The 26,189-nt window shown below is 41.6% G+C and overlaps 1 protein-coding gene across 1 annotated transcript; it reads left to right on the top strand.

The window, feature by feature from the left end:
- The first annotated feature begins 214 nt into the window (after window positions 1-214).
- adam10a (ADAM metallopeptidase domain 10a) lies at window positions 215-25,375 on the top strand. The gene is made up of 16 exons (XM_076727872.1): window positions 215-599; window positions 6,482-6,632; window positions 12,292-12,410; window positions 13,290-13,448; window positions 16,206-16,306; window positions 16,714-16,872; window positions 17,127-17,219; window positions 17,452-17,635; window positions 20,311-20,474; window positions 20,581-20,764; window positions 20,855-21,005; window positions 21,137-21,320; window positions 21,440-21,551; window positions 21,738-21,958; window positions 22,089-22,215; window positions 22,397-25,375. The coding sequence occupies exons 1-16, from the start codon at window positions 548-550 to the stop codon at window positions 22,495-22,497; spliced, it is 2,262 nt and encodes a 753-aa protein (XP_076583987.1). The 5' UTR covers window positions 215-547; the 3' UTR covers window positions 22,498-25,375.
- Window positions 25,376-26,189: the final 814 nt, after the last annotated feature.

The following is a 26,189-nucleotide window of genomic DNA, read 5'->3' as shown; positions in this document are numbered from 1 at the left end:
AGAAATCTCACATGTTATTCATTTTCATTTTCTCAATAGTAGGGTTTTGTCCTCCATATAACGTTAGCTGTCAAGACTGTAAGAAAAAACTCTCCAAAAACGTTAGTAAACCCGGAAGTCATGATTGCGGAAGTAAACAACTTGCTGACAGATCAATGAAAACACCGCCGAAACAGCAGTTTCGTGCATGTTTTCAGGCTGCTAACCGACGCACGTACACAGCAATGTCTTGTTGTCCTTGTGTTAAACTGCATGGTGGCTTTGAGGGGATTTGTCGCTGGTCTTTAGAGACCCTATAACCACAATAGTAAAGGGATGGGTGTGTCCGGGCTGTCTTGGCAAAACACGCCGGAAGGGAGGAGGGCCTGTCTGTCGGTCTATCTGTCTGCCTGACGTCGGCTTGCTGGAGACAGGCAGCGCCGGTGTTTGTGATGGGAGCTAGCTAACTAGGAAGGGCGACTATACCTTTAAGTGAAAGAAATAAGAAACAATCAGCGGTATCGCTGAGTCGCTTAGCTAGTTTACTGGGCTCACAGGGAGTTTCGATATGATATTTGTCAAACTAATTCTCATGTTTTGCTGCCTACGAGATGTTACAGGTAAGTTTGCCATTGGTTCACAGGGAAAGGAAAGTGCTCAGTGATCGTCTGCGGAGCTAGCGCTAATCGGATCAAGCACTTGTACTCTGGCTATCTAACTTGCTAGCTAGCTGGCTAATGTTAATGGTAACTGTAACGTTGGTGTTTGTGGCTGCTAACCTGAGCTTACTCATTACACAGCCTAACAGTGACCCAGGCCAGGTTAGCCATCCCGTATTGACTGAGTATCGGTGTAATTAACATTAAGTTTGAGTGAATGATACAGGTTGAGTACTGAGATAGAAAGACTGGTTGTTTTCTGACAGTTCCTGGGTGGTGAACTAACAGTTGACATTACAGTGCAAACGTCTGTAAACAGACCGTTTGAATGGCGATAATGAAGTACACACACACACGTTGACTGGCGTTAAAAGCACTTCAGAACAACTTAACGTGAAGTTTAAGTTAATGTGTGTAAAGTCGCTAGTGCTCTAAACTAGAAGGTTACTTATGTAGTTATATGATACGCTGCGCTGCTGCAGCGTTTGACAGCTATTAACGTCGCATCTGTCAGATGCAAATCTGAAAGCTAAATATATCTAAAAATACCGCTATGGACCTGCAATGACTCTGTCTTGAAAGTTTTTTTGGTTCACGTTTACAACAGCTGAAAGGTTTTATAATGTCAACCCCATTCATGCTCTCACGAGTGAGGAGTAACAAGTAGCGTTTATAGGGTTGGTTCCACTGAAAGCAGCGCTGCTTTTATTCATTTATTTAGCGCTTGTCACTACTAAACCACCTACAGCAGTTCAGTCTGGGGCTTAAGTATAACACAAGTATCATAATATCCAAGCAGTGTCGCCTAACCCTTGGAGGACGGTTTGATCAAAGTGTGCTATAATGTCAGTGATAATCAAAGTTTCCACCCCTCAGTGAGTCACCATGACTCAAAGGAGCAGGTCAAAATCTCCGCTGTTGTGTAATTGACAAAATGCAAGTAAATGGATTTAACCTGAAGATTAGTGTCCCTCCACTGTGACAATTAGAATCAAATGCTTACTACTAAGGCATTTTTCCACACTATTTCCAGATTTCATGCACTTATTCAGCCCAAAGTGATTCACCAACATTATGGCTAAACATCAAAACAGTCACATTAAAAATAGCTGCACAGTTTAAACTGTGCAGAAATGGATACTGGCAAGTACAAGTAAACAGTCTGGTCTTCTGAATGTGTACCAATTGAGATCAGTGATGTTACCGAGATGTGTAAAAGCGTTCCCTCAGGTTCAGAAACACAAGTCCTTAAAAGTGCATGATGAGCTGAGACTGCGTGCAAAACCAGGACAGGAAAACCAGCTAGATAGTTTTGTTTTTTTTTTTTTTTTGCAATGCTGATACAGACCTGAGCTGCTCATTTCGTAGTCCATGAGCGAGCATGCCAGATACAAGACAGTCTCCTCATTACACTGTGTCAGTCCCCTCAGAGGAGTGGGCTTATTCGAAGGTATTGTTGGCGCTTTTGTGCTCAAATTCCACATGTTGTTGAACAGAGCACTCATTCTAAAGAAGGTCATTTTTTGACCTCTGTTTACAAAAGCCTACATTTCTGGCTTGTTGATGCTTCAAGGTGCTTACCCTGTTGTCTGTTCATACACAGGCAGACTTTTTGTGTTCAAAGCCTTCACTGTTCAAGGCCATGATCGAGGCAGAGTGCAGCAAGATCATCCATGCATTCTGTCTGGCATTTGAGCAGCTATGGGAAGTTCTTGTGCAGTAGTGCTAGCTGAAGTGTGATGTTGAAGTGAGAAAGCCTTCAGTTGTCTCTGTTTGTACCTTATATCTTTACATTTATTCACCAGACAGCAATATATCGCTGCTTCAGCTGCACCAAGGAGCTGTGTGCCCAAAGACAAATAGAGAAACTGTTAACTCTAATGGGACCAGAAAGATGTCCTGACCTGAACCTGAATTCCTACAAACACCTGCCAATTTGGTTCAGTCCACTAAACCACACACTAAAATTTCTCTTTGTGACATGTTTGAACAGCTAAGTGTGGTTAAATGTGGATAATGAATGTTTTGGCTTTAAGAGCCAAACATTTCTAAGGAAGTCAGCGTTTCAGATAAACTAGGTTATCTCACTTCTGACACAGCTGCTCGTACTTGGTCTGCTCACAGTGATTGTATGTTGAGAATCTTCTCGAGCAATGAAGCAGTTTTGGTCAGACTCGATGCTTCTTGGTTACAACCAACCATCTTACTGTTTTTCCAGGGCTGTGTGATACAGAATGTTGCTGAGAGGCATTTGAGTTACCCTGAGCTGTGGGGTGTCTGATGTGTCGTGTTAGCCAGCCTGCCATCACCCAGCATGCATGGTAATGCGAGGCTCAGATCAGTTGTGATCCATGCTGTTGCCACCTCTTCTGTTCCTGTCAGCGGTTTCCTCTCTGTCAAGAATTGCACTTCACTGGGGCACTTGAGGCTGAAACAGATTGCACTGAAATCGTGATGACGTAACCTTTATAGTGAAACTGACTGCCAGTTTTTTTCACAGATATCGTTGTGGCCCAGAGATTTCATCTCTCTTTAGTGAGGTCATTTATTTAGGCCCACAAAAAGTAGGATTGTTATGTTACTGTCACATCACGATTCAGTATGTTTTTCTAAGAAAGAGGGGCGGATGTTATAGAAGTGAATTCAAAAATATTAACGATTCATTTCACAACATATTAGCCATTCAACAGAATGCAACTAGATATATGGAATAGAATTTAACTTGAAATAAAAGGCATAAATAAAGGCATTTAAAGATCAGATGTTCTTCAGATTGTTTCATGAGTTATGGCCATTTTAAGATTAGGGGCTGCAGGAGCAACCCTTCAGAATGAGTGCTGTGTTTCAGTCTGGGTGGAATGTTGTAGCACCAGTTGATCTCTGCGGTTGCGAGTTTGAAAAACAGCTAGGCACCACCATCACACAGTTTTGATCTCAGATCTGGTTAACTGTCTACTAGTATTCTTTATAACTTATGCTGTGTTGCTGTCCAGTGTCAGCCTCTGTATTAAAACATGTCGGTTAACTTGGGAATGACAGCAGGGCGATCAATGATCATTTTGTCTTCTGCATAACCAGTATCAGTCTTTCATTTCAGCATGTAAACAGCATTACATTATATATGTTTATTATCATGTTTTTTATTTGTTCTGACTACCAGCTGTGGGACCTTTGCATATACGAAGCGCCACATTATCACAGTTTTCATCAGTCGCCCAGCTGACATTCTGGTTTCCTAAAAACTGCTAGGAGGGCTCATTCAGGTATCTGAAACCAGAGGGGTTTCTATAAGTGATACAGATTTACAGAGTGAATACGTTAGAGATAAGATAAGATAAGATAACACTTTAGTAAGACCCTGTAGGGGAAATTAGAGTTACAGGTAGCAGCAGAGGTAATTAATTTCACTTTGATTTGGCCAAAAACGAAAGTGATTTCGACGTATCCTTCATGTCTTTCATCTCTCAGTGTTGCTTTTTGCTGTAATAGTTTTTTATTTTCTTCATAGCTCTCCACTATAACCAACTGGTCCTCTTGACCCAAGTAGACACCTAGGTGGCATGCAATCCTTTAGTTTTGCACCTTTTTATGGGAACATGCACAGAGCCAAATGGAGAAAACTTGGGTTAGCAAAGAAGGTTAATAGGATGCTAGTGTGCATGTAAATGTACTCTTGTTCATTCATTCAACCTTTATTTAACACATCAAAGAGTCATTGAGGATATGCTGTCTATTGGAGAACAACAAATTATACTGTAGCTGTTACATTCTTTAATATGACATTTGTGTTTCTTTTTTTAATGTTTCGATGTGAGCAGAAATGTCATAACATTCCCGAAATATCAGACTTAATAGTAAGTTGTTATGCAAGCGGCCATCTGTTGATATAAAGCCTTGTGCTGTCACATTACTACATATTAATGGGGTTGTCACGTCCTTCTGAGAAAGCAGATCTGGGCAATCTGAGCTGGCAGTGTTTGTTTTTGTACAAAATCTGCATATTTCCTGATTAATTACAGCCTCACTCTCGTCCCAAAGCCCATCTTGTTGACGTACAGGCTGGTTGTTGGTTCAGTCTCGTTTGTCGTATTTATTTTCACTCTTGTGGAAGAGCTAAAGAAGCTGATTGTTGGAATATTTCCTCGCTGCATTCATGGACAAGTTGCTGCTAGCCTGGTACAGCCTCTCCCTGTTTGGGGAGTTGTGACTCCCACCACATGGAAGTAATGAACAAAACAGTGCAGTGTAAGAAATACAGGCAAGGTAGAGCGTATCCCCTGTGGCCCATGGGAGTCTCTTAGTATTGTGCATTTTTCTATGGTCTTTCACTACAAAAGCTTAAAGCTCAGTGTCGGTCCCAACTGTTTAAATGGAGCCCTTGCTAATGAACTTATTTCCAAAGGCTGCTTTTTCAGCTCACGGCAGAGCTTTTCCTATTAGGACCCAAAACTTCAGTCAGATGTTTAGCTGGTGGCATACTGTGTTGCCTTAGGAATGTAGATTAGCATTTAAACAGTCTGCAACAAATTCAGTCACTGTTCTCGCACAATGACATACAGTAGCGCTGAAACAGAACCGCGGTCACCTGATGTGCATCATGTGCTCCTCACTTGTGCTTTAAACTGACTTTCTTTGTCTCTGTGAAAAGAACAAAGAAATGGTCAGTATGAAAGCCAGCCGGATTACCTCTGGGGTCACATCAATAAGCTGAATAAGCCCGTTAAGCACGTCTAGTGAGTGGCAGCTTGTACCATAGCTGGCCACTATTACAGAGATTCATCCCTGTTTTACCAGCCAGGCTCCATAGGCCTTTAGGTATTGACAGCTGAATTACATTTAGCTGCTTCACTTTCAGGCTCCTGGCTTTGTAAATGCTGGCTCACTGTCATGGCTTACTGGGACACTAGAAAAGAACAAAGCCATTGTTCATATAACCTGTGTTTGTTCTACTACGACAAGCCCAAATGTCTGTGAAAAAGGTCTATTAGTCATTAGGAAGGACACATTTCCCTGACTTTTTAATGGAAGTTTAAACATAGACTTGTTTAAAAGTAAGAAAACTCTCAGAATGTTTGCTGAATGTGGTTACACACTGGTCCAATCGAGTGGTTACATGGTAGTTTATTCTGTCACAGCCTACATGCAAACTCATTTTCCTTTTTCTAGACAAACAATTATACTGCCAAACCAGGCTGGTTTTACAAAATGTCATCTCTGTCCCACTTTCAACCTCACTGGCTTAACATCTCGAGGGTGGAAGGGTGCCGCAGTCTCCCCAGTGGTGTGTGGCTGCATGGCATTTTTGACACAACAGGCAACCCAAACAGTAGTAATGGATGCTTTTTTATAAAACGGCATCTGACAAGGAAGACATGACATTTCAGTGCAAATTATGTCAATATATAAGATAGGAAAATCCCACAGTGCTACAGCAGCAAAGGACATAGTGTAATAGTAGGAAGCTTCAGTAAGAAAAAAAGCAAGATGTGACGCACAAGTAAACAATATGACAAGTAAAAATAAGTAGAAAGAGGAAATGACAAGCAAAACAGGGTGATGCTTGAGTTATACATCATGGCACACAGGGAATGTTGATATTACACAGTTTAGTACTCACTGACTCAAGTCTTTGCAATGAAACACATCAGCACTTGTTATTCCATCAGATGTAAACTGAAATCAATTTGACATTTTCTTGAATTTGTAAGGTGAAAAGAAACACAGTGCAAGCTCGAGTATCTGTCTGTTGTTTCTGCCAAATTCTGTGCAGTAGAATAATAGAATATAAACTAGATGCATATGCTTGTCGTCAAATATTGATGAGGCACTGGTCTCTCTTCCAGGTCAGTTTGGGAACCCCTTAAACAAATATATTCGCCATTATGAAGGTTTGTCATATGACACAGAAGCCCTGCACAACAGTCACCAGAGAGCCAAGAGGGCACTCTCTCCTCAAGACAGGACGGTGCAGCTGGACTTCCACGCACATGGAAGGTGAGTTTCAGTCCAAACACACACACACCTCCTCACCTGTTCACTCTCTCTCTCTCTCTCTCTCACTCAGACTGGTATAAAAGATACCTGCCACAATGGTGCAGGTTTCTCTGGGAGCACCGATAGCAACATTGTGGTTATCTAAAACTCTGAAAAGACAAGACTAACCACATCATTGCATGCTGTAATCAAATCCTTCCCTATTCCCTGTGACAGTGGAGTCCCCTTGTACTCTTTCCACCTCTTTCCGATTCTGTTTTAAATGACATGCAATTCGAGATGAGCCCTCGTCAATGCCAAGTTGTCTGAGTACACTGGTGCCACCCCTGTTTTGGAAACAGATTATTTCAGGCAGTAACACTGTTTAAATGTTCTCAGATTTGTATCAGCTGAGTTCTTGTCGCTTGGTATAAAGTCACAGCAGGCTGAAGCAGAATGTGTGTGAGTAGAACATTTGCAAATAAATGGCTTGTGAAAGTGGAAACAAAACAGAAATACCAAAAATCTGCATTAAATGGTGTTAGTGTGTAATATCCTGTTTCCTATAAGCCACTCAAGACTCTTCAAACCCATGTTTGTGAGAGTTAAAGATGATAGTTGCTACAAGGACGCAGTGGCATGGCTGAGTGCAGCGATATCATATGCTACAACTCCAAGGAACTGTGAGTCATGCTGGCCTTTCACTCACCAGACCCCAGTTTAGGACTCCATAGTGCCTCAGCACATGACATTGAAAATGTGGACTAGCTGGCTCGTCTTGACTCACAATAGAAGTTTCACTGTTTTTGATTTCTACTAAATGTCACCACGTCAGACTATTTAATACTCTGTTGTTATGCCAGTGCAGTTCAGTGGCTGTTCCTATGAGTGGGAAGTGGGCTTCCACTTGCCCCTTTCTCTCTCACCCTCATTTTGATCTGCTTTTCTCTTTCACTCTTTCATTTTTTTTCCCCACATTGAACAGTGTAACAATGGTTTAGCTCAGCAGCACTGTTTTTTCAGCAAGCTCCCCCTGCTTTCCTCTTCACCAAGCCTGTTTGTTGTGGGTTATCAAGTCCCTGTCAGACAGATCCCTTTCCTGTGCTCTTGTGCTCTGTCACTGCTAGCCATGGAGACGCTGCCTGTATAGGTGAGGCAATGTCAGCCTCATGCAGCATGATTATTTTCCATGTCTGAGTACCCTGTCTAAAGTGGATAACATTTGGTCAAAATGGTCCTGTGGTATATCTACAATAAACAAACTGATGGATGATAGTAGCAGTGCAAACAGTACCGGTCCTGCACAAACATGACATGTAATGGAGCAGGCCAGACATTTTTAATATAGAATGCTGAAGTCAGTTCACTGAACAGGACAAGAGTGTGCAATGAGAGATGCATGAATATGATTTATGACAGCCTGTATGAGGAAAAAAAAATTAGGAATTGTCAAACTATTGATAGTCATGTAATAACATGATAATCCCTCTCGCAGTAATTTAACATGACTGTTACATTTGTGTTCTGAGGAAAAATTATTTAGGATTTTCGTCACTGTATGTTGACGAAAGGAAGGAAAAAGTTTAGCGTTTGTAGATCACAGGGGTGGACAGGAAACAATATCCTGTATCAGGGGTGGGGAGCCTTCTTCCTATCAAGGACCATTTCAATTTCAATAACATCCTTCAAGGGCTATACTAAATTATTGAACACATATATCACACTAACCTCTAATGTGATTAGTTGAACTGCTTCTCTTTGGTGAGATGTCTGATGGTAGTGATGATGGTGCTTACTTGCACCAGGTTTTGGGATTTGGGTCAGTCAGTCTTGATCAGAACCGAGTCTTTGCAGAGTCTTTTGAGAAGAACAATGGTCAGTAGGTTAGTCTGCTCAGGTTGTCCCGAACAGATGCAAACTTCAGTGCATGTCTCATCAGAATGGGAAGATCCTCAGGATGTGCATACAGTTTATGGAACTCTAGCAGAGGGAGGTTGTTGTCATTTGCTTTGAGCTCATTGTTGCTTTGCAGCTCAGTGATTTCATACTGTAGGTTGTCAGGCGCATCAGCTGGTTCCACTTTAAAAGGCGCATCAAATGTGTTCCTTTTGTTTACTTTTATGTGCCGAAACCTCTCGCCGAATGCCCGAAGGGGTTTTACACAGTTGTCAGCATAACCAGATGTCAAGCACATTTATTTAGACTGTGACTGTGCTGACATGGATGTCATGCTACCTCTCTCCAGTTACACTTGCCACTGCTTTAATTTTGCTTCAGATGATTTCACATTTGAAAGCACATTAACGTTTGTGTTTTCTACAATAGTGATAAAGATGTATTTGATGAGATGAGATGTATGTTTACCCTTTGTAATACATAACATATTAAAAGATTTTGCAATCATATGAGTTCAGTAGTGGTCAGAGGCCTAAGCTCACTTTACTTATTCTGAAATGTGATGAAATGTCACTCAGTCATTGTAAAATGTAATCATCATTGCTCTGTTTGAGCGATCACGCACACAGGAAGAAATTTGCTCTCTAATTGTTATCATAAGTATATAACAAGATTAGAAAATGATAGATCACACACAGTCTCTCACCTGAACTGTTCATTAAGAAAGCAGAATGACTTTGTTCACATCTTTGCACATGTGCAACTGCTTCAAAGCGAGGGTGTCATCAAGCACTTCTGTGGTTTCAAACACAGTTGTGATATATAGATATAATCTAGTAAGGATGTGCTAGTGCTACAGCCTTCCCTTCATGAATAATAAATGAGAGTACTGAAACACATCTTGACAGTTTCTTTTCTAAAGTTGCAAGTGAACAGATATTTCAGCACAAATGTGTCTTCTTCAGGTAGGAAATCTAAAACATAACAGTAGAGTGAGCAGCTCATGACTGTGTGACCTCTACCTTCCTTTCTGCAGTACGGAGCTCTGTACGTAAAGAGGATGTGCTGTGGCTTTCCTAAATATTGCACATTGCAAAATGTAGACAATGAACACACAAAGCAAGACAAGGGAGGATGTTGTTGTGTTGTCATGTAACCAAATTGCTTAATATATTTTGATAAAACATGTAAAAACCTGTATACTGTAGATATGAACCTCTTTGTAGTCGTACCGTCTCTGTAGACATGGTTTCAGGGCACTCCTTTTCTCTGAGCTGGCCTGCTTACTGAGCAAAGTGTATGACTGTCAGATGCTTGAGTCAGTATGTTCAGCATTTGGGATATGTCTGAATAATTTATCAGTCAGCTGCTTCTGTGAGATGAGTAGCAATGACTTGATCCACAGCCTCTCCTCTTCCTGTCTGTCGCGAGCCATGTTTGTTTTTTGTGTGGAACGGCTTTTTTTCTTTTTCGGTTGGTAAAACCTTTCACCTTTTGGGGTTATTTCGAACTGCTAAGTTATCATGCAATTTCCTGGCAGTGTGTTACTACACTAAGTACTACCGTAAATGCTTCCATGGATCAGGGGGAATTCAGCAAATAAACAGAACAATAGCAACCACATCTCAAATGTGGAACAGTAATTCAAAGAATAAGCATTACTAGTAGCTGATGTGATATTATCAACTTTCCACGGTCCTCAGGAGGCATGTGATCAAATTTGATGTGCCTTTGCAGTTCGCTGATAATGCAGATTAAATTTCTAACTGCATAGTCTTCTTATGGATTCATCTGTGTCTCTGACCAGAGTGCCATGGCAGTGTCATGGGTCAATGGAGCTTTTGATAGGGCCTAGATGAACCCATTTGGCCATATTGACTATTGTAGTGTCCATTAATAAGGTGGGGAGAGGCCAGGGACTGTAATGGGTGTACCAGGATGAATAACAAGCGGAGGAATTTTGAAATCTATTGCCAGGTGATCTCTGTGTCACGATGCTGACTTCAAAGAGTGGCTCATGTTGCACTCTTTGTTCCACATGTTTAGCTGCTCTCTGTTTTTACTTCAGGTTCCTTTCCTGTTTTTTTCTGTCTCTTTCTGCCCATCTCTTGACTTCAGTTGAAATGTTCCTCTGGCAAAAGATTTCAAGTTCAGATTACGGATCACTGCTTGAAATGAGGCCAAATCCACTTTAGCCTTTTAATGTCATGTAAACACAGATCCAGGCCGGGATAAATAAAGAAGAGGATATTGTGGTCGAAACCAGGACAGCACAGTTGTCATTTACGTGATTTCAAAAACACAAACGTTAGGTTGCTTCATGAATAATCATCCATGTCTAAGTAGGTAAAGGAAACCAATGAATTGAAGATATTGGAACAGTAAGAAAAAGGTGTGTGCGAAATGTGAACATGAATGATTTAGGAAAAACTGATAACTGAGGCAGGTCAAGGACTCATCCTGTCCCGGGATATCCTGGACTCTGTCTGACCTTTTTCAACATCATCTGTCATCTCACTCTCCCAAACATTTGCTGTTGTACTCCTCCCCACATTCTACTGTCTGTCTCCTGTGCTGAGTTTCTCTTGCTTTTCCTCTGTTATGTTTTCATGTACTCGTTCCCTCCCTGCATTAGTCTTGCCTTTATGTCCTCAGCCCTTTTGTCTGCTCCTAAACACATCTGCTTCTGCAAAACATCTGTGGCTTCAGTGGCCGTTAATGGTGTCCCATGTCCCTGAGCTGCTCAGAGGGGAAATAACCCTCTACTTTTGTTTTGTCCCCCAAATTTTAGACAGACTTTGAAGGGACGCTCAACTGATTTTATACATTAAGACCAGTTTACTTGTCATATGATGTCTTGTGTGGCTCTGGGGGGAGTTTTCCAAAGTCTTAAACAATGACCTTGTTGATGATATCACATCATGTCAACTAAATATTTGCAACAGATAGCCTGTTTTACAGACTGGAGGAGTTTCAATGACATGGGCATTCTCCAGACAGGGGGTCAAACACAATGTATTATTGGCTGTGGTTTCAGAGATGTGTGCTCCAGAAACAGAAACAGAAATGACTCTCTTATGTGCTTCCTAAAAAAATGCGTTCCTGCCTGCTAGTGCATAATCTCGGGTTATATGAGGCTATTATCAAGCTTACAAGGGGCATATCATTAAAAAAAGGAGCAAGCTGTAGGCTGCTTTAAAAAATCTTTTATACTCTTTATAGTTAATCTACATTTCTCCTTGTATGATTTTTTTTCCTCAATTGTGCCAACGTAAGAAAACTAAAATGCTTCCATCCACAAAGGGCTCACTATGAAGCAGTAATGTGAACATCATCTTAGTCATCTGGAGGAAGCTCCGCACCTTGAGACTAAACCATGTGATTCTTAAAGAGATTCCTGCTGAGGAGTATTCCTCTGAACTACACTGCCTCAGGTTTCTGGGAAGCTAATGGCTCATGTGCACCTCATGTGATGTTCGCCTTTTTGTCTTTGACATTATGCTTATGTAAACGAGAGAATTACCAAAAAAAAAAAAAAAAAAAAAAACACGTACTGTGACTGTGCACAAGTGTTCATGTGATTTTCCTCATGACATAATTCTTCTAACTCACTGAGCACAGCAGCATTGGGAAGCTCAGATTTATGTGTAAATGATGCTGCTTTTTCTGATACATTCTGTGTGTGTGTATGTGTGTGTGTTGGGGGGGGGGTTACAGTGTACAACTTTGCATTTGAAGTTAAAGCTTATACTAATAAGGCATTTTCTCCTATTCTTCTTTTTAGATATTTTAACTTGTGGATGAAGAGAGATACAACTCTATTTTCTCCAGATATCATCATCGAGGTGTCAGGAGAGGAGGTACCCATTGATACATCACATATTTACAGCGGAGCAGTCTTCGGTAAGTCCAGATGTTTCCACTCACCACATCCTGGGTGAAAGCGCGCTTTCTTACATGGAAATCCAATTATGGTGTTTTTAGTTTTCAATTACATTTAAAGGCTGCATTCCTTCTCATCGTGTATCATGTATCACCCTGCAATATCCCCTACATAATCGCTTGAGTGACTTTTCAAAAATGTCCGCTGAGGAACAATGTTTTCATCCAACGCCTTTTTATGTGCATTATGGAGGGAGAGGGAGGGAGAGAGAGACAGTGAGAGAGATTAATTTAAAGTTTGTTTTTGTCCAGCATATATATCACATCACAATCTAAAACATGCAGGAAACAATGAAGCCTTCATCCAGCTCTTCCTTCTGCTCTTAATCTCTTCTCTTCCTGGATGTCTTCCTGCCGCCCATCTCCAGCAGAGTTCAAGTGAACAAAGAGACAAAAACAAGGCTGTTTGTCCTGTTGTGATTGGTGTGTGTGTGTGTGTGGGTGTGAGAGAGACAAAGAGGGACAGAGAACAGCTCAAAAAAGGTTTAAAGAATATATTAAGTTGGAAAATACATCTGTGAGGACCCACACTAACATTGTGACCCTTAAACAACTGAAATATCATTCAAGTTTGAATACACGGTCTCATTTTTTGACCACACATTGTGATTTCACATGGGTGACAAGCTTTTGGAATGCTACAGACTTGCTGCAAGAAAAATTAAGTGTTGCAGTAACAATTCATTACCACTACCAGATCATTTCTTCCCTGAAACCACTTGAATATTTAGACCAGAGGTGTTTCACTGTATGTTCACTATAGAAGAGTATTACTTTGGTCCTCAGTTGGAATATTTAACTTCCTGTTTTATTTCATCCTCTTCCTGTTTTGCGTTTCAGGTGAAAAAGGCACACTGACGCATGGCTCTGTGGTTGATGGCCGCTTTGAGGGCTTCATCCAAACCCACCAAGGAACGTACTATGTCGAACCCTCAGAGAGGTACCTTAAGGACAGGGATGTGCCCTTCCACTCCGTCATCTATCACGAGGATGACATCAGTAAGTGTCAGCCATTAGACGTGCTTTACTGTAAGGCTCTGTATGGTCTAAAGTTAGTTCAAGTCCACATATTTTGCTCACTTGGAAAGGTTATGACTTCCTTGCGCTGGGACATGCCACAGACTGTGGCTTGTTAGTGGCAGCAAAAAAACTTTAACGGGAGCCTTTTGAAATGCATTTGTGTGGGAAAGTATTGGCTAGAGATCAAGAAAATTGAACATTTTTACCTGACTTCCTCTGTGTTGTTCAAAGAAGACCTTGAGATAGAATGTTTGAAGCTACAAAGGAAGAAAATGAAGACTCTAGGAAGGATAATTCTGAGAAAAACATTGCTTTTGCACTGTGAGGAATAAAATTGTAATGTGTTGTGATGAAGTGAAGGGCTAATGGTTAAGTGGTTGAAAGGCTAGCCTGACAAGCTTGGAGAGAAGGTTATGTTTAACAGACTGGTAGCAGCAGGATTTGGCTCTGGGTCCTGGGCCATGGTCAAGGTCGTCAGCATTTATCCTGGAAGCTGGATTGGAGCACGACACAGCAAATGCATGACTCATAGCCATTGCTAAGGTCAGAGTACAACCAACTGATAGATGCTCAGTTCCATCCTCGAGAACAGACAACTCTGAAAATGTTTGGAAGTAGTGGGTAGATTTAGACAGGCGAGGTGTCGCTGTGGGCCAACACAGTGAAGCAAACTGCATGAGTAGAGACAAAATCCAGTGACTTGATACTCATGATTCCAGGATTCCAGCCCAAAGAATTGCATTTAGCAGACAGGCAGTGGGTCTAATATGAACCCCGCCCTGGCTTCAGGCTGTCTGATATTCACTGCACACACACACACACACACACACACACACACACACACACACACACACACGTGCATGCATAACCTCAGACACATGCTTAAACACAGACATTGAGAGATTCTTCTGAACTGCTGAAGGAAGTGTAAGCAAATGTGCTTGAAACTGACTTGCAAATTTGATTTAGATAAATGGGAAACAGTAGCTGAAATATGCATTAAGGCCTCTGCACTGAAGAATACTCGGTTGACTTTTCAGATGACACCATTCTTGTTAAACTTTATCGCTGCATGGGCAGTGTGAGCTGTACTCAGATAGTCCTGTCTCAGAATAAAACTGCATTTTAAGATTCAACTCTCATCTGCCTGCCGTTAGTAATATCTCATACCAACTGTGAAATCTTTTTCAGAGCTCGGCCTGTGGTTTTTGAGGAATGATGGTTCTTCACGTCTGAGTCTTGGCTTTTGTCACAATTTGTTTTCTTCTGTCCAAATTGCAAGGGCCTTTTGATTAGCAGTTGAATGAGACTGCATTCACTGTATGGACAAAGAAGGCTTTCTTTGAAAAAAAAATTGAAAACACATTGTCAGAGGTTGAATGCGTTGTTTCAGTGTGTGTCCAGTCAGTTTAGTAACCAGCACGGGACTGTTCTCTTTACTGAATGGCCAACAATGGCTGTGAGACATTCAGGCTGCACCATTATTAATGAGATCTTAAGTTTTGCCAATATGAGCTGCTCAGAGACAAGTGAGCCAGTTGTTTACAACCGTTTGATTGAAGCTACATCATCAGAACACATTTATTTGCAGGCCCAGCTAAAAAAAATAATATTCCATCCTAAAATCAGATTCACTTTTTTCAAAACCATTTTTGTACGTCAATGCTTTATAATGAAGGTATTTGGCTTTTTGGCCACTGAGCCTCAGACAAAATGGCGCACCGAAGTTAACAGTTCTCTATTTACTTTCACTATGACGGACTACTCTTTCCGTCTACTTATGTATGTTGCACCTGCTGCCTGGCTGAAGTAAATAGTGCTGTAATGCCCTTCTAACTTTCAGTACGTAATATTCTCACATAAAGTAAGCCCAGAACAAGCAAGCCTTATTCCCTGTCATTAGTCTGTTTGTACTTCCCTCCTTGCTTCCTCACTGTGCTGTTGGGAAACTGTGAATCGGACATTATTTGAAGTGGGGTTGCTGTGTGGGCGTGGCCAGCGATGAACTGCTCTCAGCAAAGGTGGTGGTTGTATATCGTGAGACTGATCCCATCTTGTTTTTGTGATCCAGTAAAGACAGCTGCTTCAGCCAGATGGTAATGCTGTGGTGGGAGACAGACTCATATGTTGTTGCTGAAATGTGTGTTGTTCATCTGAAACAGGAGGAAGGCAGTCACTTTGTAGACTGTGTGCGGTCTCTGCATGAACTCGGTGGAGATTGTGATTGTAAATACTGTGAGACTTCCTCAGAGATTTTCCTGTAACGTGGCAGCATTGTTTGACATTTGTTGATCAGAAATGGTTCAACCAAAAGACTGGAAATTCTTTTCACATTGTACACATATTGTTTGAGGGCCCATCACATTTGCCCTTTAAAATTCACTGCAGCAGACTGGTGATGCAGTGTGTGTACGAGCTTGGCGAGAACAGCAGCTGTAAATTGGAAAAGTGTGGATTGAACAGAGAAGCAGTTGTTTCAATCAGCAGAGGCGGATCACGGCTAATACCTTTTTCTACTCAGATCGAAAGTTGAAAGAAAAAGGAGAGAGAGGAAGATGACGCTCATTTGTAGAGAGAAAAGCCGTATCGCTTAAGCTTTGTATTTACTGCAGCTCCTCATGCACACCGACTCACCCTGATTCACCTTCTCCAGCCCGCCACACATCATTCCAAAGAGATCCATGGCTCAGTGTAAGCCCTTCTCAACCACTCCCTTGTCTCTTCCCTCTCTGCCAGATTATCCTCATAAGTATGGCTCAGAGGGCAGCTGCGCTGACCACTCAGTGTTTGAGAGGATGAGGAAGCAGCAGGCATCTGTAGTGGAGGAGCCAGTTGAAGTAAGTGCCACCATCAGGACAAAGCACCTCCCCCACCCCACCCCACCCCACCTCCCCAGCTCATAATTAAACACACAGATAGACAAGTTTCATGAGATTAAAAAGATCTTATCTCGTAACCTGGATGCGCTAACAGTGAGAGCGTGTGTGTTTTTTCAGCAAAGGCGCGTATGCTTTCAGTCCTGCATTTGATTATTAGCAATGTTGAAGTTACACCCAGTTTTCTCCTCTACCCACTGCCTTAATTCACCAGACACTATTTATCCACACTATGTTAGCTAGCAAAATAAGAGAGGACTATTAGACTATTGGACTTCCTGTGATCAAACCTGATGGTTATTTGGCTGGGGATAGAGTCCAAACTTCATCTTCCTTCTGTTTCATCCTGCCGGTTGTTCTTTGCATAGGGGGTGAACCGTGTGTCGGAGGAGGAGAGCTTTCACGGTCCGGTTATTCTGAGGAGAAAGAGAGCAGCAGCGAAAGAGAAAAACACTTGCCAGCTCTTCATCCAGACTGATCACCTCTTCTTCAAATACTACGGCACAAGAGAGGCTGTCATTGCGCAGGTACGCAGCGTCTCTTCGTTTTTTATTTCTATTGTGTTTTCTACATTTTGTTCACCACTGGAAGTCCGACTAGCTCTTTAAATTCGTCGTCATGTTGCGCATTCTTTTGCTGCAATGGTATAATGCTTTAATGGCTGGAGCACAGTTAAAATTTGTGACACATTTGGATGGAAATCCATGCAACTAGCTATTATGACATGTTCGCTTTTCTGCTTCTGCCTTTCTTCTGATATAAACAATCACTTTCTCTGCAGATCTCCAGCCATGTGAAAGCCATTGACTCCATTTACCAGGCCACAGACTTCATGGGCATCCGAAACATCAGCTTCATGGTTAAAAGGATCAGGGTGAGTTGAATCTCAGTGCAGTAGAGTTTGCTTTGAACCTCAGGTGAATACCAGCTGCCATATTGAGTCTTGACATGTGGGCTGTGCAGCAGAATTTATATAACACCAGACCTGAAAAGGATCAAGCTGGCAAAAGTCTTTTTCTACAAGTTCTATCTGCTACTCTATCACTGAAGGGGTCTTTCTCCTTTCTCACCTCCCATCTGTAATCATTCACCTCTGATTTATTCAGATAAATACCACCAGTGATGAAACAGACAGAAGTAATCCTTTCCGCTTTGCCAACATCGGAGTGGAGAAGTTTTTGGAGCTTAACTCTGAACAGAACCACGATGACTACTGCCTAGCCTATGTCTTCACCGACAGGGACTTCGATGATGGTGTGCTTGGCTTGGCTTGGGTTGGGGCTCCTTCAGGTTGGTACACAGCACAAAGACACACACACACAAACACAAACAGACACACACAATCCTGATAGTGACTTCTTGTGTTGCACAAAGACATTTACTTTCTAACACAGGGACTTACTCCAGGTCATTCAGTTGAACAGCACTCTTCGTATTTGCTGCACTAATCTTCTGCCAGTTATGCAGGATAACACATACCTTTGATCAGTCTTCTCATTTCATCTGTTATTTCGTTACTTTGAGATGAGTTTGGCTGAGATCTCAGCATCAGTAGCGGAATGCTGTGCTGAGCAGAATAAGCAGAGGCTGGACTGCTGGTTGGATAACCTGGCCCCTATTGTCGTGGCACTGATGTTCCTTGAAATAATGAACAAATCTGAGATAGCACTGTGTCTCTATGTACCCCAGCAGGCCCCGATAAGCCTCACTGTCTCAGTCTTTCCATTTTGAAGTTGTTAGCTTTGTGCCCTGTCAGCATTTCTATCTTGATTTCCTCCTTGTGTTCATGAGGATCGCTTGGTGAAGTAGGGCCTTTCAGAGATAAAAGTTAAACTCAGAGTCAAGTCCTTGAGAAAGCTGAGATTTATAAAGAATTGATTTCAATGCTGAAATGAAAAAGTTATGCTGGTTTCTCTCATTGTATATACCAAAAGCATTGATGTAAGAAACAAATCGTGAGCATTATCCAACGGACATCAAAGGTATGAACCTAAATACATTTCACAAAGATGTTTCCAGTCATTTGTATATCAATACAAACAGTATTGTCAGAAGAAGAGGAAGAAGAAATGACTGTATTGTCACACTCTTTAGAACTCATTTATGTTTAGCCATTAATAACCTTGTTTCGAGAAGTGAGTACTGCTGCAGAAAGCAGCTGAGGTGCATGAAAGTGGCTACTCAAAGGTTTCACTTTGATGTTCACTCAATCTTTAAATGTGTTCATCTCCTAAACTGAAACGAGATGGAAATAAGGGGAACTGCATAATAGCTGTTATGTGCTCCTCCCTGGTGTTAACTATATGTTAACTGGTGAGTATGCAGGCTTAACTGAACCTATTCTGATGGTTCATATTGTGAAGAATACTATGAAACCCTCAACATACTCATATAATGGCATTTGAATTGTGTTTTGTGAATATCTGAATATTTGAGAAAATAAATTGTGTTGCTACATAATAGACAGAACTGTGTATGTTTTTGATGTGGTAAAGTATGCAGGGAGGAATGCCTCTCTTCTGTCAGGACTCATAATGTGCTCTTATGTAAACTGGCTCTTTCCTCGCAGACACAACATGCATAAATGATAGTTACCAAGGGTTCTTTTCCTTTGAATAAGTTCAGACACCACCGTCTCAACGTGAAGAATACAGCAACAAACACAGACAATCAATACGGGCAAATTAGGAATGCTGTAAACTGAAGGAATCGATTGGGTATGAGAGATGAAGAGGAGATGGGCTGCAGTGAGCGCTGGGGTGATTGTTGAAACAAAAGGGAGTCCAGAAAGGCCATCAGGGATACAGGTCAAGCACAACTAATGTGTATCCTATTTGTTGTGACCAGTTGTTGAGCTGTAAGTGGCTTCAGTGGAGGAGCTACAAACACACACACACGAACACACACGCACGCATGCAGTGAACAAACATATAATGTGCACACAGACACATGTACACATAATGGACACATTGTTTATTGCTTTAAGTGCTTGGTCTCATGTTTCTGTGTGGGTTGAAGCTGCCTCCTCATGCCTGGGTTTATGGATTATGGGAAAAGCAGCAGCACTGTCGGCATGCTTATTGTTGACTGTGGCTGCAAGTGGTTTCCAGTGTTCTGATGTGCTTTTCAAGTGGATCTTGCTTTGGCATTTTCAGTTTATGTAATTCAAAGAACAGAAAAAGTAGCAGAGGTCAGGGGCCTGTGATTCATCACATCTAAGATCATTGTTTTGTGGTTTTTGAAACAAAATATTATTTCTTTCCTTTATGATTTATATTCATATATCCATTATATTATGCATGCATAGTAATGTTTATGTTGGTATATTGTTCATGTTTGTGTAAGGTATCATGGAAATTCAGATTTTAGTAAACTACCACTACAAGCTTGACTATATGTGGGCCTTAGTGCAGCAAGTAATTTGTACATATTGAACATATTGAACCAAGGTTTGGCAATGCATTGAGCAGTTACAACAGACATATATTGGGTTATAACTTTTACATTTCACTTTTCAAATCATTGGTTTAATTACGTTGTAACTAATAAAAATGATTACCAAAATTAGGAAATGAAGACCACAGAAGTTAAAAAACATGCGTATTGTCATTGGATTGCCCATTTAGACCTCATCTGTTATCTGTTGCGTGCTGGCACCTGCTCCTCTGCTGATGCAGTTGCCCTGTGTCTGGCACACTATGATCTGTGAAGTTTTTGGCCACTTTAATGGCTCACATTTTCCAAAGGAGGCTATTAGTAAGACCATTTAGCTTCTTTCTCTTAGCTCAGTGCAGAAAGGTAATGATACTGATCATTACAAAGTAAATGTTTCCCCACAGTGGCTTTCGGTTGAGGCTGAGTGAACATACTGGATGATTGTGCGACTTCAATCTGCAACAGTGAAAATGTATTTGAAATGTATGATAATCCATTCTGCTCTTATATTTTTCATTCTCCTGCCACAGGAAGCTCTGGGGGCATCTGTGAGAAGAGCAAACTGTACTCTGACGGGAAGAGGAAGTCTCTGAACACTGGTATCATCACTGTGCAGAACTACGCCTCCCATGTCCCTCCCAAGGTGTCACACATCACCTTCGCTCATGAGGTTGGGCACAACTTTGGCTCTCCTGTAAGTACTGTGATTAAAACACCGGCCTTTGCCACTTCACTTCTTTCTCTTGCCAAGCTCTGCAACATGTGCAGCTCTCTCTCAAGTCTCTCTCTACTGTCTTTAGCACGACTCTGGGATTGAATGCACCCCTGGAGAGTCTAAGGTGCAGGACAAAAAGGAGCAGGGCAACTACATCATGTATGCCCGAGCCACATCAGGGGACAAGCTCAACAATAACAAGTTCTCTATCTGCAGCATCCGCAATATAAGCGCTGTTCTGGCAAAAAAAAGAGACGATTGTTTTGTCGGTAAGTTCTCTCTCATGAAAACGTCTGCTCCTGTCTCTGTATGTGTGAGAGAGAAAATCTGTCATCATGCTGTTGTTCCTGTGTGTACAGAGTCTGGCCAGCCCATCTGTGGTAATGGACTAGTGGAAGCTGGAGAAGAGTGTGACTGCGGCTACAGTGATCAGTGTAAAGACCCCTGCTGCTATAGCGCCAATGAAGGGGAAGGCAAGAAGTGCAAGCTGCAGCCTGGCAAAATCTGCAGGTCAGATGTGACGAGCATGCCTTTGGACAGTCCTGTAATTTGGGAAAGTGCTATTGAACACAAAACATTGCTGTCAATTGCATAGCATTTGTCTAACTTTTGATTGTGTATTTATAATTCGTATTCCGCAGTCCCAGCCAAGGCCCATGTTGCACACCAGAGTGTGCTTTCAAGGGCACAAGTGACAGGTGCAGACTGGAGTCCGAGTGTGCCAAAGAGGGCAAGTGCAATGGAGCTACAGCTCTGTGTCCCGCCTCAGAACCAAAGGAAAACTTCACCTCTTGCCATTCAGAAACGCAAGTCTGCCTCAATGGGGTATGTTAGTATGAGCTGCCCTCCTGCTGCTGTTTTGTGTCTGGTATGTGCAGTTTGTGAACTTGTGTTTGGATTTAACTTAAAGGTTTTTATTTCTGCTACCTGCTTGTTTGAACCAGGTATGTTCTGGATCCATTTGTGAGAAGTATGGTCTGGAGGTGTGCACCTGTGCCAGCCAAGACGGCATGGATGAGGCAGCTGAGCTGTGCCATGTGTGCTGCATGGAGAAAAGTGAGTGGCGTGCTACAAAACTGTTAGTGGACCAAAACACACAGTCACAGTAGTACTATTAAGCTAGACTTCTGACATGTGACATCAGTGATTTTTGTGTTTTACTTTTTGTCCTTAGTTTGTCATCTTGAGTCTGAGGGACTGAGTTATTGTCAGTATCTCAAAGGTCACTTCTTTTGCCCGCAGTGAACCCCAGCACCTGCAGCAGCTCAGGCTCAAACAGATGGGTCAAATTCTTCAACAGAACGGTCACAACGCTGCAGCCCGGCTCACCGTGCAATGACTTCAAGGGCTACTGTGATGTGTTCATGCGGTGTCGTCTGGTGGATGCCGACGGGCCTCTGGCAAGGCTCAAGAAAGCCATCTTCAATGCAGAGCTCTATGAGAATATTGCAGAGTGGATTGTGGTGAGTGTCCCATCACAGAACTCTTAGCCAAAGACATGTCGACACAATAGGACAAATGCATGTAGAAACGATGTCTGTGGCATTTCTTGCCTGTATTTAGATACACTTTAATATAACCTCTGTTATCTAGGCTCACTGGTGGGCAGTGCTGTTGATGGGCATCGCTCTTATTATGCTAATGGCGGGCTTCATCAAGATCTGCAGCGTCCACACCCCCAGCAGCAACCCCAAACTGCCCCCGCCAAAGCCACTGCCAGGTACAGTACATCATATATGTTTGTACGGGAAAACTAGATATCTAGCTGCCAAAACAATTGATCATATATGATTAATATTTTACATGTTATTACTATGCTGGCCTCATCTTCTTTTTGGTGGTGTGGAAGAGCAACAGCATTAGTTTGTAGCATCCCTCACTGAGATGTCGATGTCCTTTAGGTACGCTGAAAAGGAGACGACCGCAGCACCCGCAGTCACAGGGCCAGCGCCACCATCGTCAGCACAGAGAGGACTATCAAATGGGACAGATGAGACGCTGAGACACTGGTCTGCTCTTTGCCTTGGTTCTTTCTAGTGCCTACAATGGGAGCACTTCACTCCAAAGAGTTACCTTTACCATCTATTGCAAAATTCAAAGAACTGGATCGATTTCACTGGACAAAACCTGAAGAGGTTTTTTTTTTGGGCCTAACAAACTCATTCAGCACCTCTGCTTTGAGAGCCAGATAAGAGTGGTTCACACAGCTTTTATAGGAAATAATAATAAATAACTTTTCCAAGGAGGGACAGGAGGAGAAATTCAATGATCTCTGTTATGTGGTCTTAATCTCATTTTTTTTTTTACCAGAATGGAGGAAAGTGAAGCAGCTTTGTGTTACGAGTTACCTTCCTTTGTCCTCCGTCTGTGCTACCTTTTCTTGCCTGTTCTTCCTCTGAAGTGCTGCCATCATCAGCATGGAAGTGGGACTGCAAGACGTGTGGTTTTTGCTGCCAATCAAAAACAGCATTGAGACATTGAGTTGGGGGAAAACAGTTGTTTTTTTTTGTTTTTTTGTTTTTGTTTTTGCCAATACACTTAAAATGTTTTAAATCAAGCACCGTCAAAATTGAAGCTTTTTATTTCTTGAGCTTACATGTTTTCTTTCAGTGTGCAATTGTACAGATGTTCTGTGTTTCAAATGAAATAGATTTTCTGTATGATAAAGATTATTTACTGTTTTAATTCACTTTCTCAGGATTAATAAAACAACGGCAAACAGAGTGTATGGAGTGGAAAAGATAGCTGCATGCGTATTTCAGGGTAAAGTCCCTCCTGGCTGAAAGCTGTACAGAAGAGTTCACGGAGGCTGAAAAGAATGTGGATAAATGAGCCTGATAAGATTATAGTGTCATCTGTTATCAGATGGAGAGGCTGTGGCGGGAGACTGATTATCTGGATATGTATATTACTTGTTGTGATGTGGCGTTGCAGCTGCGTTTACATAAAGGTAAAGTCTGGGGCTGAAATAAATGGTGAGAGAGTAGCTTTTTCTCAGCCTGATTGTATCACACTTCATCTGTCTCCGCCGTTCTTCCCTGTTGCTTCGGCTCTGATTTGTGACACATCCGTTAAGCGTGTAGCGTGGTGCTACAGACGCATGTGTGTCTTTACGTTCAGAGTGAGAATAGTGAAAGCATAAAGGAGAATGTGTTCAAATTGAACTCTGGGGACAAAGACGCCTGCATATACACAAAGTGCTCCCGTGTGATTGTCCTGCCTGCGTTCTCACTTGCTGCGTTCTGTCCACCTTTTGAAATTCACGCGCTGGCAGTTTGCAAAACCTGTTAAAACCACTCAAAGGCGGATGGATCCTCTGGGCCTCTGTAGCCAGATGAACCTCTCTGGGTTAAATGTGACTGAGGATTTATCTTTCATTGATTTTACTTGCAGTTCAGATTATATGTATATGTGGCAGGGTTGAATCAATTGAGGGAGAACTAGAGCTTCTAATTTTGTTGTTGCTTTGTCGCTGCTGTTAACGGACATTTACCAGAGCAAACAATCACAATGTGTCAGCCACCCACCGCTGTTCTGTCCTTTCTTTTCCTACTGATAGCAATTTTCTCAAGGAACTTTGTTACCCTTGTTTACACCCTCTTGGTTTGTGTAATTGCATTAAATATGTGCCTACTCAGAGCAGCGTGACTGAAAGTGGAGTACTAGTGTCGGTGATCTGTACCGAGACTGGAACCATGCATGAATAGGCAGTTTATCTGAACACTGTTATCAGGCTGGACTGCTGAAAGTGAAAGGAGAAATGTGATAGCAGTGATGTGGTTTAGGGCTTGGCAATGTATAATAAATCTGATAAATATTGGAAATGTAAGTCATGATTGATATACAGTATATCATCCAATGCTTTCATATTATAATCTACAATTTGTTTAATATATTTTTAGAGGTCATAGTTAGTATTTCCTTTCTCTAATATTATATTATTGCCCAGCTCTAATTTGCCTTACCTTGAGTTCTCAGTCGTCTCCAGATTAAATTTAGGTCAACTTCACTGATAGATGGATGAGAGTGCAGAATACTCTGAGTTGAGTTACTGGCAGAATTAAAGATACACACATGTATAGTTTCTTAAGACAGACTGAGTGTTTTTTCTTACCCTTGAAAAAGAGCTGCCTCGAGCTCAGCTGCAGCTCAGCACTGTTTTCTGTGCAAGGTGGGAGGATGTTGTGTTATCAGTCAGATAGATTCTATGCAGAGTATCACAGAGCTCAAGTCAGCCTCTTCACAGAGAAATGCCTTCACTGTTTTCTCCTGTATGGGTACATGGGAAACTCTGTTGTATTTTCATAGCAAAGCGGTCGCTCATGTCAATGTGCTACAGCAAAGTTTGTGAACAGACAAAATGCAATCCTCTGTGGCTTCTTATACTGATTTTTGTTTGTCTTTTTGGTGCTACTGGTAGTGCTTTTTTTCTTGGGTCGGACCTTAAAGTATATTTTTCATTATCTTTGGCAAAATTTAAAGCTTTTCTGTGTGTGTGTCTGTGTATGTGTGCGTGTGTGCGTGTTGCTGAATCATCGTTTTTTGTTGATATGGTCAGATGTGGACAATGCGGGGTGTTGGGGGATGATAATACTCTGGGAAATGTTTCTTTCTTTCATGTGTTGCTATGATGTTGAGAAAATGTGCACTGAAGTGTAATTGATGTAAGCGGAGAATCCAAAATGGTATAGATTCAGTACTACTGTCTGATTTTAATGTGTCCTGTGTTTTATACAGTGTCTTCAATGGTCCTTTTGTTTTGATTTCCCTTTTTGTTCTGTTTCCCATCTGCTTACTTTGAACATTTGCAAAGTTATTGTGCAAAACTATAATTTCTTTTGAACTACTTGAAATGCATTAATAAACCAGAATTGATCAAATGTTGGTTTCACTGTTTGTACCTCATAGCTAAAGGTAGTATAATGATTGTTTTTGTTACGCCGCATACGTCCCACGTATATGTAATATGTCAGATGTTGCTGCTACAGGATCCAGCTGCCACGATGAGCTGCTGTCCTTCGTTTTCGGCGTCTGTCACAGCTCTCTCTGATTTAACCTGCTTTTGAGTTTACTGCCTTCTATTTAAACCATCTGCTCTCCGAAGTCACCACCTGCTAAATACCTGGAACTGCCTTTATTTAAGGGATTCTGCCAGATATCTGTGTTTACTCTAAAGCTTACTCTAAAGTCAGACATTTTAATTGTACATAAAGACTTACTGTTTCCACTAGACAGTAAGTCGGCTTCACTGTATACCTTAGGCATTCTCAATACATGACCAGTGCATGTATACAGGTGTAAAAAAACACACACCACAAAGCAGAATAGAAAAGAACAGAGTGCATATTTATTGCTCTGGTTTGATTAAGAGATGAGGTTATTTGGAGGAGTAATGCAGCTTTTTAAATGATGAGATTGATCATTTTACACAGAACACTCAACAAAAAAAAAAAAAAGAAAAAGCACATCCTTTGGACTTTACGTCATCAAAAGGTCATCGACTTTGTGTTCACTGCCTTGTTAATATTTGAATTGGCAAACACTCAGCTGTTTATACCCCTGACAGACATTTGTGTGGAGACAGAAATGTAAATCTGGGCTGATTCTTGCTTCTGGTCAGAAAACAAAGTGTCTGCTACAAAGATCACTTGCGATACTCAGTAATTTTATCACATTATCACACTGAATACACTT

This window comes from Chaetodon auriga, chromosome 1, assembly GCF_051107435.1.
Source record: "Chaetodon auriga isolate fChaAug3 chromosome 1, fChaAug3.hap1, whole genome shotgun sequence".
NCBI lineage: Eukaryota > Metazoa > Chordata > Actinopteri > Chaetodontiformes > Chaetodontidae > Chaetodon > Chaetodon auriga.
This window is presented reverse-complemented; position numbering and strand designations above follow the sequence as displayed.